This window comes from Gymnoscopelus braueri (genome assembly GCF_963280865.1).
Source record: "Gymnoscopelus braueri genome assembly, chromosome: 15".
Lineage (NCBI taxonomy): Eukaryota > Metazoa > Chordata > Actinopteri > Myctophiformes > Myctophidae > Gymnoscopelus > Gymnoscopelus braueri.
This window is the reverse complement of record NC_137620.1, coordinates 42500949-42519532: the sequence shown is the minus strand read 5'-3', so window position 1 is coordinate 42519532 and position 18584 is coordinate 42500949. Positions and strand designations below refer to the sequence as shown.

Sequence of the window (18584 nt, the reverse complement as noted above, 5' to 3'; positions counted from 1 at the left end):
TAAAGGAGTACATTTCTAAAACATTTCAAAGATTTGTTTTCAGGCAAACATGTTCACAGTAAGATGAACATTTTAAAGATTGAATGGGGTTTCTGGGTGTAAGTATGTAGGACTAGTAGCCTGCCAAAGTTTGTACTTTTTTCCCATAATATCTAAAAAAGTAGTGGTATTAGTCTGGAATCTCTGTGGTCCCTCACAACTTCGGAGGGAGAGAAGTCCAGTCTGGAACCAGGCTATTGTCAATGAAAATGAACAATTAAAGACATCAAGGGTCTCACTCATCCGACGTCTTGCTGGTACGACCTGGGGAGCTTCCGTCAATACGCTAAGAATTTCCACCCAAGCCCTGGTCTTCTCGGTAGCTGAATACTGTGCCCCAGCCTGGTGTAGGAGTCCACATGTCAAAAAGGTAGACACCATAATAAACACCTCCCTCCGAATCATAACAGGCTGCCTGAAGCCCACTCCTGTGTCCTATCTGCCAGTCCTTGCAGGAATTGCTCCGGCCGGCCTCCGACGAGAGGCTGCAACCATTAAGCTAGCAAGGAAAGCCCAAATACATGACTGGCACATCCTGCACAACACTACTGTGGAAATAGAGCCTCCAAACAGACTCAAGTCCCGCCACCCTTACAACAAGGCGGCACAAGAGATGCTCCGCTCCATCCCGGAGGACTTGTCCACAAATGCATGGATGGCAGCATCCTGGAGGCAGGAGTGGGAGTCTGCTGGGCCCTCCCGTATCCACAGTTACATCTGGGACCCGGGAGGTGGTGTTGAAGGAGCGGACCTACCACGCCGGCAATGGACCCTACTGAACCGCCTACGCACTGGAGTCGGCTGCTTCAAATCAGCTATGAAGAAGTGGGGCTTGACAGACAGTGCAGCATGCGAGTGTGGCGAGCCTGAGCAGTCTGCCGAACACATTATTAACACCTGCCCCCTGTATCGACCACCTTCGGAAGCTGGCCTCTTCCAACTGGGACCAGAGACAAGGGCGTGGCTACTCGTTACTGAGTTGGACATTTGAGGATGATACACGAAAGAAGAAGAACAATTAAAAAGAAAAAAGTACACATTTTGACAGTCTAAAAAGTATGAACGATGGATTGGAAAGCTGTTTATTTATATATATTTTTTAAATAATAATTTGAGGAGATCTCATGGGGCCCCCTCCTGACTGTTTGGGGGCCCATGTTGTATGTTTTTTAAGGGCCTCGAATGGATTGGAAAGCTGTTTATTTATATATATTTTTTTAATATTAATTTGAGGAGATCTCATAGGGCCCCTGACTGTTTGGGGGGCCCATGTTGGATGTTTTTTAAGGGCCTCAAATGGATTGGAAAGCTGTTTATTTATATATATATATATATATATATATATATATATATATATATATATATATATATATATATATATATATATAAAAACAAATTAAAACATCTCATGGGGCCCCCTGCCTGTGTGGTGGCCCAGGCGGCCGACGAACCTTGCCTACAGCAAAGCACGGCCCTGGGTGGAGGTGATAAGCAGTGGTGGACAAAGTACTCAACTGCAGTACTCGAGTAAAGGTATAGATACTCCTGGTCAAATATTACTCCACTACAAGTGAAAGTTGCTCTGTCAGAATTGTACTTGAGTTTAAGTACTGGAGTACCCAAGTATTCAAACTGCAAATTACAAAGTGCAATTTATTGTTAATATTGATGCATTGCTGTATTAACATTTTAACATTTCTGCCAAATTCAAAGATTTATAATAATATCAGTAGTAGTGAAAATCAAAAAATACAAACACTCAAGTACAGATACAAATGTACTTAAGTACAGTACTAAAATAAATGTGCTTCACTACTACTGTCCACCACCAGGGATAAGGACATGAACAATGCACAGAACAAACTAGAACAGTGGGGGCAACTGGGGACCTCCCAAATATTCATATTTGAACTGAGGACCCCCACCCTGACAAGCACTTGGAATTGTAGGAGTTGTGGCATTACATTTGGCTTGACTCAGTTCCACAGATAAATATTGTGAAAATAGCCTTCAAAAGTTGTGCCTCTTTCTTTACTAATAGTTGACAATTTGGCCAATCTTTGACCTTTTTTTCTCCATTAAAAATGTCTTAAAAGTCCGTAAATTGTCACTTTAGAAATGTGCAGATACCCTGTATATCCTGTATGTACCCTGTTGGTTTGTTTGCTGTTGAGTGAGAAAACAATGTTGCACATCAAGCAAATCATCTTGGAACCCCCCTAAATATTTTGGGGACCCCCCGGGGGTCTCGACCCACAGTTTAGGAACCACGAAACTAGAAAAATGTCATTGCGGTTGTATGCCTCCTTTTACACACGTGTGTCTGTTCAGACTCATATGTAGTGAATGAAGGCTTTCAAGGACTTTAATTAATGTGTTTTTTTTAGGTCACAGTGACCTTTGAGCACTGAGTAGTTCATCCTTGAGTCGAAGTGGACAATTTTGTGCCAAATGTCACGGAATTCCCTCGAGGCGTTCCTGAGACAAGTCGTTCACGAGGTTGGGAAGGACGTTAGTCTCGCAAGCCAGGCTGTTGCCCCTGCAGTGGTGGAAGAAGTACTCACATTATATTTTACTTAAAGGAGGAGTTCACCCAAAAAAAATCTTATTTTCTATCAATTACACACCCCATGAAGCCTTGATTTCATGGATTTATTTTTGTTTTTGTGGCATTCCTAAGACAATAATTTGATGACTGTGTGTATTTCCGGTAGGAGACACAAATAATCTACTTTGTGTCTCCTACCGGATACATTAGCCGGTAGGAGACAGGAATCAAATTTTTAGCTTAGGAATGCGACAAAAACAAAAAAGAATCCATGGATTCAAGGCTTCATAGGGTGTGCAATTGATAGAAAATAAGTAATTTTTTGGGTGAACTACTCCTTTAAGTAAAAGGATCAATACCACAATATGAAAATACTCAGTTACAGGTAAAAGGCTGTGTCCCTAAACCATTCAATGCTTTTTAGACCAACAGTAGTATTTTAAAAACAACGCTTTAACACACAGGTGTAAAGATCTAAGCACCGGAGTGATTACGCTCCACTTTCTTGGCATTAGTATAAGATAAAGCAAAATGGCCAATCTTCCTGAGCAACCGCAATCCTCACGGGAAACCAATTAAGCTTTTAGAATCATTTGCCTAGTTGACAGATACAGTATTAGTGTTTATCTTTCCTACCCTCTAAACAAATCTATTTTAGAAAGCCGACAACCGCATGTGTGCATTTAGCGCGGTCCCTGGTGGGACCAGTGGGAAGATATCAATGTGGCCTCTTTTCAGCTGTCAGATGTAATAAAATGCTCTGGAAGTTGTAAACATACAGTATATAGTGTGAGAGATGATGTTCTGGTGCTCATATTATGGACTAGTTGATTAATTTCTGTGTCTCGGCAAACTACTCGTGGTCCCATTCTATCGTGTTGCATGCGGGAACTGTCAGTACGATTGCATCCATCACTGCACTGTACCGTATGTCTTATCTTAGGCCCTATTTTATACCTCAAAAATAGAGAAAACCCCAAGAAAAAAACTAAAGTAAAGGACGAAAATAGACCCCAAAGTGCTTGTAGATCTGATATTTTTGCTTTTTTGCACAGAGACAAGACCATCTCCTCAACAGAGCAACTTTCAGTTTTCTTCCCTCAAAATGGATTATTTTATTAAAATGTATCCTACTATCCTGTAAAATTAAGAAACCTGTGTCCGTCATTCCGTCTGATCCACATTTTTCTTCTCAGTGGGTTGAACAATTGATCTGAACACACGGCCATTGACCATTGGCATTATGAAGACAGTGACGAAGTCAATCTGTTTCACTTTTCCCAAAGTTAAGCCATTTATTAGAGTGTTGTTGTCAACGGTCCTCACAGGAAATGGTATATGTAGCCGTGGTTGCAGTCCTATAGCCCGGATGTATGTGTGGGTGGAAATGACGGGTATGGACTATTTTTTTAATTATTTTAATAATGGATTAAATTAGATGCATTCGTTTGATGAACTAGTGGAACCTCTACTAGCATATGGTGTTGCACCGTGGTTGGACCAGCCAGCCCCCAGGTGTGAATGCTAAGAAAGAACATGCATTTAAACTGCAACTGTGCTCAGACAACTTCCCCTTGGCAAAAATAGAGGAAAAAATAGGTAAATTAAGATAGTTGGAATAGATCGACTATTTTCATTTTAGAAAATCTCCTATAAATAGGGAGGCCAGGTTGAAATTGTTTAGTGCAGAGGTCTTCAACAGGGGGTCCGAGACCCCTAAGGGATCCTCATCTTACTTACTACAGGAGGGTCACCAAATCTGTGTGATAGGATTTATTTATTTTTTACATTGACTACTTGAACCTTATAGCATCCCTATTCTGAGTAGAGCTTAAAGGGCAAGACCACTTTGGTAGAGGTTTGGGTTGTGTAGTTACCTTGCCATGATGTAACTCCAAAGGTGGACAAGACATCTAAAATAATTGCTCCATTGATTAGAAATTGATAATTCAAAATATGCTCCTCATTGACTTACATTGTACGGTAAAACAGCTCTCAAAGTCACTCTTTTAGCATGTAAACAAACGCAAACAAAGTTGATTCAGACAATATAGAACATCACCAAACCCAGTACTGTTTGTTTTTTTAATAAAAATGTTAACTTCCTGTTGATTTTGCCATTTTTATTAAGAAGAAAACCCGGACTGGATTCACGGATCCGGATCCGGATCTTCAAATAGTAAAATCAGCAGGAAGTTAACATTTTTTATTAAAAAAACAAACAGTACTGGGTTTGGTGATGTTCTATACTGTCTGAATCAACTTTGTTCGTGTTCGTTTATGTGCTTAAAGAGTGACTTTGAGAGCTGTTTTACGGTACAATGTAAGTCAATGAGGAGCAAATTTAGAATTATCAATTTCTAATCAATGGAGCAATTATTTTTGATTTCTTGTCCACCTTTGGAGTTACATCATGGCAAGGTAACTACACAACCCAAACCTCTACCAAAGTGGTCTTGCCCTTTAAGCCAAAAAATAGAAGATCTACAAGCTCACAACGCCTCGCAGCATTGTGAGCCTTGTGAAAAACGCTGAAGACCCCCGGTTTTAGTGGAAGGCTTTGATAGTCTTTGCACAGAATGCCAGCAAATAGAGGAGCCGGCTTATCATCAGACAGTTGATTGTGTGAACGACGGCTCTAAATGTTTACACTGGATTAATGACTGAGTGATTGGTGACGATCCATGTTTCTATGGATGAGAAAGCATTTGTTCTGTGTTTACCGGGGTCAATCAGTGTACTTAAGTACCTGAGCATCATCTGTCACCTTTGTCCATTTGCACGACTACTGGATTTGGTTAAATAAGACCACATTGATGCATAGCAGGAGACAAAACTACCACCATTATGCCAGTGGTGGGAAAAGTACTCAAATGTTTTACTTAAGTAAAAGTATCAATACTGCAATGTAGAAGTAGGCCTACTCCGTTACAAGTAAAAGTCCGGAATTAAAAATGTACTTGAGTAAAAGTACAAAAGTATTGGTATCAAAATGGACTTAAAGTACCAAAAGTAAAATTAATAAAATGTTTGAAAATAGCAGATCTACAAGCTCACAACACGTCGCGATGCGACGCGTTGTGCGCTTGTAGATCGGCTATTTTCAAATAGCCTAGGTATAAAATAGGGCTAAAGTGGTTAATGTAATAATGTATATCTGCAAAGTAACTAGTAACTGAGGTTTTCAAATAATTATAGTGGAGTAAAAGTACAACATTTTACACTTAAAGGTAGGGTAAGTGATATTTTTTGTTAAAAAGGTTAAAGTACTATATTCTGAATCATTGCTACAGAGCGTGTGTTCGGTCACAGGGGTCTCTCCAGCTCTTTAGTAAACAGAATTTAAATAAATGTTCAGGTAGGTGAGTCACCTACCTGAACATTGCCAACAGTCCCGTTATATTAGCCAGGACGCCCCGTATTTTGACCAAAAGAGGCGCGTCCCGTACGGGACTTAATTCACTTGTCCCGGTAAAGGGAAAATGCATATTAAAAACATTTTATTCTGTGCCTCTGCCTGCCTATGTCATTGGTTCTCAAAGTGGGGTCCGGGGACCCCTTGGGGGGGTTCCAGGGGGTCCCCAGCAAAATATAGCGTACATTTTTTAAAAACCTTTTATACTTTGGCTATTAAAAAATAGCAGATCTACAAGCTCATAGCGCGGCACCGAGTGCCGCGCTGTGAGCTTGTAGATCTGCTATTTTTGAAAAATCGTGAACATTTGTGCAAACCTTGGGATATATATATATATTTTTTTAAGACAACATTTTTAACTCAAATATTTGCCTCTGGGGGTCCCTGGAACAAAATATTTGAGATGGGGGTCCGCGGCCAAATTCATATCATTTTGGGGGTCCTTGACATGAAAAAGTTTGAGAATGTGTTTGTGAGCTGTATCGCGAAGGGCGCTAGGACCCTGGGGGTGCTGCTCTGTTGACAGGGCAGGCTCAGTGCGCGAGGTTGCGTGTGTGAGACTTTCCTCAGTGTGTTTGTGGAACAATGTGCGACACAAGGACTCTGTTACACGTTAGAACTCCCTCTTTTGTACAGTACTATGATAGTATCACAGTATTGATACTTTTACTTAACGCTATGGACCAGAGCTACTGTGTGTCAGAGGGAGGTTTCATAACATGCACATGCACAGACACAGACATGCTCAAGCGGGCGAAACAAAATAAACAAACAAACAAAATAAAGGTCCATGTAACATTTCTCTACCGACAATAAGGTGCTGCATGTGAGGTTAACTAACGACGTTAGTATATCATACCAGCTTATAGTTAGTTAGACACGGACTGAGCTATAACAGCCAACGTGCGTAGCCCAATGGCTTGGCCCCAAAACTGTGTGGATATTCTGAAAGAATGAGCTGTCTCCTCTCCTCCTCCTCCTCCCAAGGCTGCAGCAGGTGAGCTGCACTCCCTGTGTGTGTTTGTGTGTGTCAGTGGTGGATAGTAACTTAAAGTGGAAGTAACATAATGGACACTACTTTGTCCCAATTTAATTGTGACAAAGTTGTGAAAATATTTGCCAATGCAACTATAGACTGAAAGGGTCTGTGTTGAGAGTTTTCAGAAGAAAGATGCCCCCAGTGGCCAAAATTCCGAAAATCCCTCCCACCACCTCGGAAAGGGCCGACTGAAAACAACGCGTCAGAGATAAGACTCAAATACGTCACCCATCTGGAATGCATTGGAAATGGCTGTTTTAATTACTCTATTTTACACTCTTTATAATAAAGTAAATAAAAAACTTTTTTAATTCACATAATCAACTACATGTCTGCTATACACTCTCAATTTTTTTTTAATAATCCGCCGGACGTTTTTGCAGTATTCATAGAGAAACAGAGCTAGCGTAGATATTTTGTCTTGGGGGCGTGTCTTGAATCAACCAGGCTGTTCCAGCGGGCCACAGCGGATCAGCATGCCCCAAGATGAGCGCTCATCTGTGGGTATAACCAGAGAGGTGACTCGGGGTCTGGTTCTGGAAGTTTTTTTTTGTTTTTACCTTTGGATTTTTGTGTTCTGTCTGGCTGTAGCAAACAATGACACTACATTAGATTAATAGTGGACAGGTAGACTAGTTATTTATTTTAAATGGAATTAAGAGTTAGTGATAGAAATACCTTTATGCTCTGGTCTGCCCGCTGGACGAGGGGCGACGACGCGACGTGAACGGCTTTGTTATGTAAAGTAACTAAGTACATTTACTCAAGTAGCCTACTGCACTTCACTGTAGTATTTCCAATTTGCATTACTTTTACTTCTCAACTACATCTCAGAGGCAAATACTACTTTTACTCCACCACAACTATTGGACAACTAGTCACTAGTTACTTTGTAGATTTAAATTATTATTACTAAACACACAATAACCACTTCAGCCCTATATACATTTCGGCAATACATTTGAAAATAGCCGATCTACAAGCTCACAATGCAGATCTACAATTGTGAGCTTAATTGTAGATCGGCTATTTTTTCGAAAATGTATTTGAAAACATATGAAACGGGACATTCTGCGTAAGGAGTACTTTTACTTCTGGTACACAGTATTTCTACATTAATGATACTTTTACTTAAGTGAAATATTTGAGTACTTTTTCAACCACTGGACAATAGCTCTCCACTAGGAATTAAATAATTCCGAGCAGAGAAATAAACACTGTTTAGGTTACATGGATGATAAATACAAATGTTAAACAAGTATTCTTGTTTACACTATGCCTCAAAGCATTTAATTATTATATTACTTTTAACATGCACAAAAGTGGTTCTTCCTGGTTATTTTTAATGTAAAATTTCCAACCAGAGACCAACATATATAATATACATACAATCATTCATTGTAGTGTTATGTTGATTTTCCTGTTAATGTGAATATCAATTGGTTTACAGCCTAACACTCTCAACCATAGTATGACTGAGCTGCCATTCTGAATATTTGTAGAATATTATTTTGGTCCATAGAAAATTTGCTGGGTCTCCACTCTCCACATTTACATTGCATCAGTCCAGAGAAAAAAAAACGCTGGACACAACTAGAATTACAATACAATTATGCCTATTTTTTTCCACTGGAATTAAATCTCAATCCTTCACAAACAAGAATGACATGTCTCTTGCTCAGTGCAAACATAAACGCACATTTGACCTGCTGATGACATCTACGCAGCTGATTGTTGTCAAACATAATTGACACATTTAAAAAAAAAAATTTTTTTCCTATATTGATTTATATTATTTACGCATAATAGTGGGCTAGGTAGGCTACAGCTACAATCATAAACGTTTTGTATATGATTGCTACTATGTAGGCCTATAGTCATTCCAGACTTGGGTTAATTACACAAAGTTGGATAAATCACTACAGGTGGACAAAACTATAAAAGCTAAACCCTTCAAATATGTCACATTGAGATTTGACGAAATGTCATGGAAACTAAAAATCAATTGGCTATCAGGATGTTTGGAAAATGTAAGATCAACAAGCTCACTTTACTTATGAGCTTATAGATTGGATACTTTAGGTCTGTACTGTGCGTCACAACTGCGCGACTTTACCTGTGTATACCCATGCGTATCCCACCTATAATTGAAAATGTCTGACAGCGAGAGCAACCGTAGTTTCCAGTTCTCCCCATCTCCCGATTTTGAGGATGAAGAGGAACTGTTGCAGAATGAAGATGAGGAATTGGTGGACTCAGTGGACAATGGTGATGAAGACGAAGATGTAGATGAAGAGGAACTAGCGGAGAATGATGATGAAGATGATGAACTAGTGGAGAATGATGATGAAGACGAAGATGAAGAAGATGATGATGACGAGGATTTTGTGGAGAATGAAGATGAAGAGGATGTAGAAGATGAAGAGGTGGAGATTGCAGCAGCTCTTCAACCTTTCAGGTTTGAACCTGATTCACAAGGACCTGGCCCTGGAGCAGCAGCACCCCTTCCAAACCCTGGGCAGCCAGTGCGAGTGGGGAACACTAACTGGTACAGTGCTGTAAAGTAACTAAGTACATTCACTCAAGTACTGTACTTGAGTATAATTTTGAGGCATTTTTACTTCACATGAGTATTTTCAATTTGCAATACTTTTACTTCTACTCTACTATATTTCAGAGGCAAATATTATACGTTTACTCCACTACATTCAAAACTCCAATTATTTGAAAACTTTAGTTACTAGGTACTTTGTAGATTTGGATTATTATTACAAAACATACATTACCCACATCAGTCCTATATATACCTTTCGGCCATTTGAAAATAGCCGATCTACAAGCTTGTAGATCGGCTTTTTTCAAAAGATGTTGTATACATTTGAAAACTTGTAAATAATAAAACAACGCCTGCATAATTTCAAGATCATAAATATATTTGTTTAGCATTATTAATGTTTTAATATAAACATTTAAAGAAATAATGGTATAAATATATTTATGTTGTAGGTGCACCTGTGGAAATTGTGTGGTGATGCCCACCCATGCTGAGTGTGTCTGCTGCCGTGGCTATGGGGAGACACTCAGCACCATCAATGAGTGCCCCCCAATAGTGTGCATTACTGCACACCCAGGCTTCTCAACAGTCTGCCTGGATGTGCATGTGCTGAGAACAGCCTACCATCAATACAGGCAGGACAATAGAGCCGATGCAGACCGACTGGTTACCCAGCATGAGTGAGTTTCAATCATCAATGAGTTATTTCAACAAAAAAAAACTCCACGTAAACCAAGAAATACTGGTACCTGGTGGCAGTATTTGGTGGCTACAAATACCCACAGACCTGTTTTATTAGCTCATATTATGTACATTACAACTATTCCACCATACATTATTTTTGTACTGGTTTCACTAGGCAGGGTTTCTCATAGTTGGTGCCATGGTGCAAGTACAGGTAGAACACATTGATCATATTTGTAATTCATCAATATCAGTTCAATTTCCCTACTTACACCCTCTATACCTTTTTCCATCTACACCAAGTCGCTTATCTTCAAGCTCACAATGCGTAGCAACACAACACGGTTTGAGGTTGTAGATCTGCTATTTTTGGGGGGGAATGTTCCCCCCCAGAATAGGAATGCTGGGGTTCAAATTGTCATTACATGTCAAGTACAAAGTTATTTTCAATCTGTTCTTATGGAAAAGGATATTCTGTGTCACATACTGTGTCATAGGGGGAAAAATGTACATGTTTACATACCATATTTTGACATACATTTAATGTTCTATAAAGTAACAATGTAATTCAGGGGTGCCGTGGATGAAAAAGTTGTTTACAGGGGTCAAACCGGACCCAAAAGATCATTAGAACCACTGCACCAAGGAACACATTCTATACTACACGTGTACAGTGCTGTGGAAAAGTAGTTGCAACCAACACATTACTATTTTCTTTGGCAGTCGCACTGAATAACACTAACAACAATAACATTACTGTAAGTCCAAAAGAAAAAAATCACAACAATAAATAGGCATCAACTCTGTTTTACTTTTTCTTCCACAGAAAGTTCCGTTACACAGCTTACAGACAGTTTGTTTTTTGGAACTGGGGACATCTTGGCAGGTACAACAGAGTCCCGATTCCTTCGTGTTCGGTCCAAGCTGTCAGATCCAGATTCCCAAATGAAGCGGGTATTCCGTACACTGGATTCAAACTGCCATGATAAAACAAAAAGTTTCAAATTTAAAGAAAAATAAATAACTCCTCTCCACGTTTCTACCACTAATGGCTTCAGGTGCTTTCATTTGTACATGACTTCTTTGTGCCCCTTCATATTTTGCTTGTTTATACAATTGTATATGAACATAAGATCCAGACATAAACATCTAGATCAGGGGTCTTCAACGTTTTAAGGCCAAGGACCCCCTAGCTGAGAGAGAGATGAAGCAGGGACCCCCTCTATATTGTATAAATTGTGTTTCAGATTCAACATTTTTTGTTTACGTGGTCTGCTCTTTTTTCCCTCTACACCTATGCCTCTTTGCCAAAAATAGCCGATCTACAAGCTCACAATGCTTGTAGATCTGCTATTTTTGGCCAAAGTTCTCCTCAGAAAAGGGATGCTAGGGTTCAAGTGGTTATAAGGTAAAATAAAATATCCTATCACACAAAGATTTGGCGGACCCCCTGTAGTAACTCTGAGGACCCCCTAGGGGTCCCGGACCCCCTGTTGAAGACCCCTGATCTAGATTTTGTGTACAAGAGTAAATCATTCAATTAGCATCATGAATTTTCAATTCTTGCCTTTTGGCAAAATGCTACCTGCCACATTTTTATTAACCCATTTACACACACACAGTCACGGTAAAGACTATGAAAGTCAACAACCTCAACGTGATCATCTTGCTCAACGACCCATTGAAAAAAAATCTAAACATACAACATGCTCATGAAAAAAAGTATTTGGTGGGGGGTTTGATTGTGTAACAACAGAGTGAGCAAACATACATTTTTTTATGACTCCCAGGTCAGGACTCACATCTCGTCTGTCTGTCTGTCTGTCTGTCTGTCTGTCTGTTTGAAACAAAAATAAAGTGACTCCAAAGCGCCACCTCGTGGTAGTATTTGGAACTAGATTTACTGCACGAGTGAGTGAGGCAAATGAGGAGTGTGATGTCAACATGAGAAACGACAAAGTCAATAGGCACCGACTGTATTGTTGATATTGTAGAAACTTACCATAGGTGGGTCCTGCCGATTAATCCTTCTTGTAGCGACTCACATATGTCGCAACTGCAAGGCTCAATTCTGGGCGTTTTGCATTGTGGCATAACGGTGGTGGGGCAATAGGCATCGGCTGGCAGTCACTGGCTCCAGACACTTTGGAAGATACCATCTCCATGACCTTTGTGGTATATTCTGTAACAAAAAAAGAAGAAGATACAATTAATGATGCAGTAATACAGTATACTGCATCAATAAGTCATCATGCATTTCAAGAGTGTGCGTTCCCTTCTTTTGAAGGCTACTTTTTGTATTATTTTGTAATTTTGTCTTGCATTGACCCGCACCTCCCGTTGAGGTCTAGAGACGTGCAGAATTGTTATTTTATGTGTGTGGATATATATATATATATATATATATATATATATATATATATATATATATATATATATATATATATATATATATATATATATATATATATATATATTGGACAGTGTTCTGCCCTATGAGCAATGGAGAGTGTAGAAATGAGGTGAAGAAACAAGTGCAAGCAGGTTGGAACGGGTGGAGAAAATTGTCAGGTATGATGTGTGATAGGAAAGTATCAACAAGAATGAAAGGGAAGGTGAACAAGACGGTGGTGGGACCAGCTATGTTGTATGGTTTAGAAACGGTCGCACTGAGGGAAAGACAGGAAGCAGAGCTGGAGGTAGCAGAGACTAAAATGTTGAGGTTCTCTCTGGGAATAACAAGGATGGATAGGATCAGGACCTAGTACATTGGAGGGACAGCCCATGTTAGATCATTTGGAGATAAAGCCAAAGAGGCCGGACTGAGATGGTCTGGACATGTACAGAGGAGGGATAGTGAGTATATCGGTAGAAGGATGCTGAGGTTGGAAGTGCCAGGCAGGAGGCCTATAGGAAGACCAAAGAGGAGATTTATGGATGTAGCGAAAGAGGACATGAAGTTAGTTGGTGTGAAAGAAGAGGAGGCAGAGGACAGGGTGAGATGGAGGCAGATGATTCGCTGTGGCGACCCCTGAAAGGAAAAGAAGAGGAAACAAGAATATATAAAATATATTAGTTGTACCAAGGCTGCACAATACTAGTGTAGACACTCACCGAAAGTGGGTTGGGTTTTCACTGGGCGGAGTGAATGACCTCCCTTCTTTGCCTTTGGGAAGACGACTGACCACCGTACCATACCATCTCTTTTACGCACTGCCTGCATGCGTCCACTGTTTTCATTGTAATGCATGACTGCAAGGTATGTTCTAGAAAACGTACAGAACCAAAACAGAGCATGTCCCTGAATAGTAATGCAACCCATATAATCAAAAGATACAATAACATTTGTGAAATGTAATGCCTACCTGGCATGCATTCCTGTGTAGGAGAAGCACGTGTGCTTCGGTAGGAAGTGCAGGATCAGTGCGTGGTAGGCCTCCAGACTAGATGTTTGGTGGTCAGTGGAGAGCTTTGAAATATCCTTGGAGATCAAAGTCCCATGGAGAATCTTCTCCAGACCAACTGAGCTAGCAGAGTCTGTGGGAGCAGGGTTCAAACACAAAAAGTATAAACCCCATCAGATTGAATTCCAGGCATGCATTAACCCATTTAGACCAGAGGCTGTTACATTAGTTTAAAACATTTTTTGAATAAAATACATTTAGAAAATACTGTTGCTATAGCCTATAGACATCTAAAGACAAAATGAAATGGTCACTTACTTGGTGCCAGCCATTCTTTTGTTCTTTCGTGCTCTTCTAATGGATCATGGGGACATGAAGGCATTAGTGGATTTGGGAGGTCTGTGTGTTGGTTTTGCAAATGGTAGAGCACAACCTGCCATTTTGCAAGAATCATGTCCCTGTCGACTTCCGTGCTCGATCCAGCAGACCAGTAGAGATGGTTTATGATGGATTTTTGCCACAGCCCTACAGCTCTGCTCTCTCGCTTAGTGGCCAGCAAGACAATCTTCTTGCTGATGCCTAGTCAAAGTATACATATTTGTATTAGTCTACAATCAAAATAATTCTGCAAAATGTTCTGACATTATACAGTTTGTTACTAAATTAAAATAATCAGAAGAAAGATTGTCTAGGGATATCATTATCAAGTAGTTTAGTCAGATTAAAATGTTTAGGTGCATTTCTTCAATAATTCCAAACTTACAAACAATAACTTAATTACTGTTAATGCACACTAGGTCATACCTTTTGCAATATGCCAAATGTCAAACCGATGTTTGACTCCTAGCCAGATTTCTCGGATCCATTTTGCTACTTGGCGATTTCTGTCCGTGATAAGTGTTCCCACTACCAGTTCAGCACCACCCAGGAAGGTCTTGATCCGCTTCAGCCCCTCAAGCTCACACCAGGACGAGCTCTTCACCTCATTACTCTAAAATAAAGAAAAATAAATAAAGACAAAAAAACTAAACACTAATTGACCTAGAAAATGAATGTAAAACAGATAGTTGAGCAATTAAGAAATGGAAAAAAAGACATGCATCACATACCTGTACAATTTCAACGTGGAGAACTTTGTTGATCCTCTGCTCAATAATGCTGACCGTGCCATATTTAGCTGAGTGTCCTGGGCTGTCACTCCTCCCATCTGCTGTCAACACCAGTGGTTCACCCATATCCTTGAGCGACGCGATGATGCCACTTTGCTCGTCCTTCCAGACCTGTAGAATGGCAGGCTCAAGATGGGCTTTCTGATGCCTAAAAAAGGTGTTGCGGTGGATGGTCGCCATTCCCAATATGTTGAGCATGCGCAGGGCTTTGGTTGGCATGCTTCCCGAAGCCAGAATCGCAGCCGACAGCAGCAAATTCCCAGCAGCAACACTCCCAATCTTTGGCTGGCTGTCCCATTTCTTGACATGGCCACAGGACTTGCAGGTTTGTGTGACGTAGATGGCGGTTCCACATTCTCTGACTGTGCCAGGTGTTTCGGCAAGACACAGCACACAGTGTTGGAACAGGGTCATTAGCTGCGACCTAAACACAAGATACTTCCTGCCCTTCACAGGACCTGGGTCAGAGGTTTCTGGCTCTCTGGAAAAAGAATACATACATACAAGATTGAACTCCTTGCTCTGGGTTAAATGGTTAGCATGGTATTGTACTTGAACAGACATTTAGAACTTGAGAAGTATGAATTGAATGTCAACACAGCATACACATTATTTACCCTCAGTCCTAAGATAATGCAAAATTGCACTGAGTTATAGGCAACAATTGCCTATCTGTGCACATCTGTGAACGTCACTCACAATAATGTTAATCATAATAAATATTATTGATACTATTATTAGTATTATTAGCATTAGTAATAGTACTAGAAGCTGCAATAGTATTTGTAGTATTACTATAAAAAAACGTCTTCACTGAAAACTTCCTAAACTAATGTATTATGCATACATTACAAAAAATAAATACAAACAGTCTACAGTGCATACAGGTGATGCTAAACATGGCCACTGACCCAGACAATGTCATCTCCCCATCCTCTTCATCTTCATCTTCTCCTGGGAGATAATCCTCATCATCCATGTCTTCAATGGCTTCCTCCTCTTCTTCTTCTTCCTCCTCCTCCTCATACAACTCCATCGCTGTCTCGGGTTCATCCAACATAATTTCACACTGCACACCAATGGAAATCATCTTGGGAGAACTGGTTTGACAACCTAAAAGTACAGTAAAATTGGCAGCTATTATTATTGAGCCATGGCACAGTTGTTACAGTGTTGTACTTTGTATTAGATTGTATGAAGACTTACACACAATGACTAAGTATTACATGATATTAGAGAGAATATGTAAAATAGTTCAACTGAAAAATACGTTTTCATCACTCACGAATGCTCTTATGTGGAGTTGGTATCCATGTGCACTGTGTGCCTTGGTGGTGGTGATCACACGATCGTGCATCTGGAGTCACAGGTGTTGGCTCAGTGTGAGAAACCGTGGATGAAGGTCCCGCTGTCCTCTCTGTGACAGTAGGTGCCAGGCACTATATTCAAATAGCATAGAACATACAAACATTAACAATATGCAAAGGTTATGTCACACTATTGATGACAATACCAAGTAGAAGCTGTCAGCATAGTGCACATCAGTGTTGATCCAATATAGCAGGGGTCTTCAACAGGGGGTCCAGGACCCCTCAGAGTTACTACAGGGGGGCCACCAAATATTTGTGTGATATGATTATTTATTATTACATTAACCACTTGAACCCTAGCATCCCTTTTCTGAGGAGAACTTTAGCAAAAAATAGCAGATCTACAAGCTCACAACTGTGAGCTTGTAGATCTGCTATTTTTAGATCTGCTATTTTCTTTTTTACAGAGGTGTAGAGGGAAGAAAAGAGCAGACCAAGTAAAAAACGAAATAGTTTAATCTGAAACACAATTTTATACAATCTAGAGGGGGTCCCTGATTCATCTCTCTCTCAGCTCGGGGGTCCTGGCTTGGCCTGAAAACGTTGGAGACCCCTGCAATATAGAGTTGTTAGGAGAGGTCCTTCTAACACTATGGACCAGAGCTAGGCTCACACTCACAGTATTAGCGCGCGCAAAATAACATTTACCCGCGCTATTTAGAAGACAAAATAAACGTTTTTTTCTCAAAGCACAGGCTACATGATGGACCCATTTGTATGCCGTTTACTTCAGCAATTCAAGGAATAACTTATGTTTATTGTATACGTTGTCAATTGTCATGTCGTGGGTGTAGCCAGACTAGCCAGTGTCCAAGCCAATGCATAATGTACCCCTGTTGGTTAAGAAAACAATAAAAATGCATTTATAAACACAGACACTCACCCGATTTATCTCCATCATGGCACACGCTCTTGATTGCTGTGTAACGGTGGCTGATGGAGCACCAGAAAACCCGACATTGACAGTGGGAACTGCATCCTTCCTCAGTCTCAGCCTTGCGATAAGTCCAGCTTTCCATTGCCCATAGCCATCGTAATCGCTCGGAGTAAAGTGGATCCCACATATCGTCGACACGCCTGGGGTCCCCTTGGTCCAGTCTGCCCTCTTGATCCGTGCGAAGCGATCCCACTTGCGAGCAAGCTTCTCACACTTTGGCCAAAAGTGCAAAGTTACTCCATCATAGTTGGAGTTACTGCAACCTCCGATAACGCAAGTCCTGGGCATGTTAGCTTGCTAGCTTCGTTAGCCTTTAAAAAGGCTGTTTGGTTGAGCTTTTAAAAAAGCTGTTGGTAAAACTACACTAGGCCTACTACTACTATTACTATCACAACTAACTACTGACTAACTAACTACTACCGACCAACTAAAACTAATACTACAAATACCTGCTTCTATGACCAACAACAACTTCTTTCTCTCAGTAAACAGACCTATGACGCGCACTGCTGTGTTGCCAGATTCTGCGAGAGAAATAAGCAGCCCTTTCTATAAAACAAGTTGCTTATAATAAGCAGACATGGCAACACTGGTAGCTACGGCCGCATACGAGTGATGTCACGGATATTGCACAATCGCCTATTTCCCGAAGTACAGCCACTAGAGGGAGCTATGTTTGTAACTTCAAATTTGCCTATTTCCATTTCTTTTTTTTCAAACGATTTTTTTTGGGGACATCCTTAGGGGGTCTTTTAGAGATATGCGTCATTACTTTTGAGAGGAAAGCTCCCTGGTGTCTCCCCTTTAAGTTAATTTTACTTTTACTCCAGTAAAATGTTACTTTGCTGGAGTATTTCCAATTTTCCATACTTTTACTTCTACTCCACTACATCTTAGAGGCAAATATTGTGCTTTTACTCCACTACAATTATTTGAAAACTTTGGTTAAGTTACTTTGTAGATTTTGATTATTATTACAACACATACATTAATCACTTATATTAAGCCCTATACATTTCGGCCATTTGAAAATAGCCGATCTACAAGCTCACAATGCCTTGCATCAAGCAGATCGATTTCAAAATATTTTAAAACATTTAAAAACGTGAAATGGGACATTCTGCATAATGAGTAATTTTTACTTTTGGTATTTTGATATCAATTTCTATATTGCAGAATCGATACTTTTACTTAAGTAAAAAAATTGATTACTTTTTCCACCACTGGTGTGTGTGTGTGTGTGTGTGTGTGTGTGTGTGTGTGAGAACTGTGAAGGATAACATAAGTCTAATAATGATGTACCGTGCATGTTCACATCATGTATATTTTACATAAATACAATTTTTCTAATATTTATTTATTTAACATTTTGGACAAAATAGCCAATTGTACATCGAGGTGCCCAGATCTCCCTAGTGCCCACCT

The 18584-nt window shown here is 40.1% G+C and overlaps 1 protein-coding gene across 2 annotated transcripts; it reads right to left on the bottom strand.

Annotated features, from left to right (window-relative positions):
* Positions 1-11079: 11079 nt before the first annotated feature.
* On the bottom strand, positions 11080-17567 carry LOC308101921 (uncharacterized protein). Of its 2 annotated transcripts, XR_013934582.1 has the most exons (11): positions 17106-17567; positions 16138-16291; positions 15764-15965; positions 14793-15333; positions 14488-14674; positions 14002-14262; positions 13645-13816; positions 13394-13545; positions 12282-12461; positions 12051-12112; positions 11080-11256 (listed from the first exon to the last, which is right to left on the bottom strand). XR_013934582.1 is itself a non-coding variant. In XM_080451470.1 (10 exons), exons 1-9 carry the CDS (start codon positions 17445-17447, stop codon positions 12301-12303), a joined length of 2172 nt encoding a protein of 723 aa, XP_080307596.1. In that variant the 5' UTR covers positions 17448-17567; the 3' UTR covers positions 11080-11256; positions 12282-12300. The 2 variants fall into 2 exon arrangements, 1 of the variants encoding a protein (XP_080307596.1); XM_080451470.1 differs by lacking the exon at positions 12051-12112.
* Positions 17568-18584: the final 1017 nt, after the last annotated feature.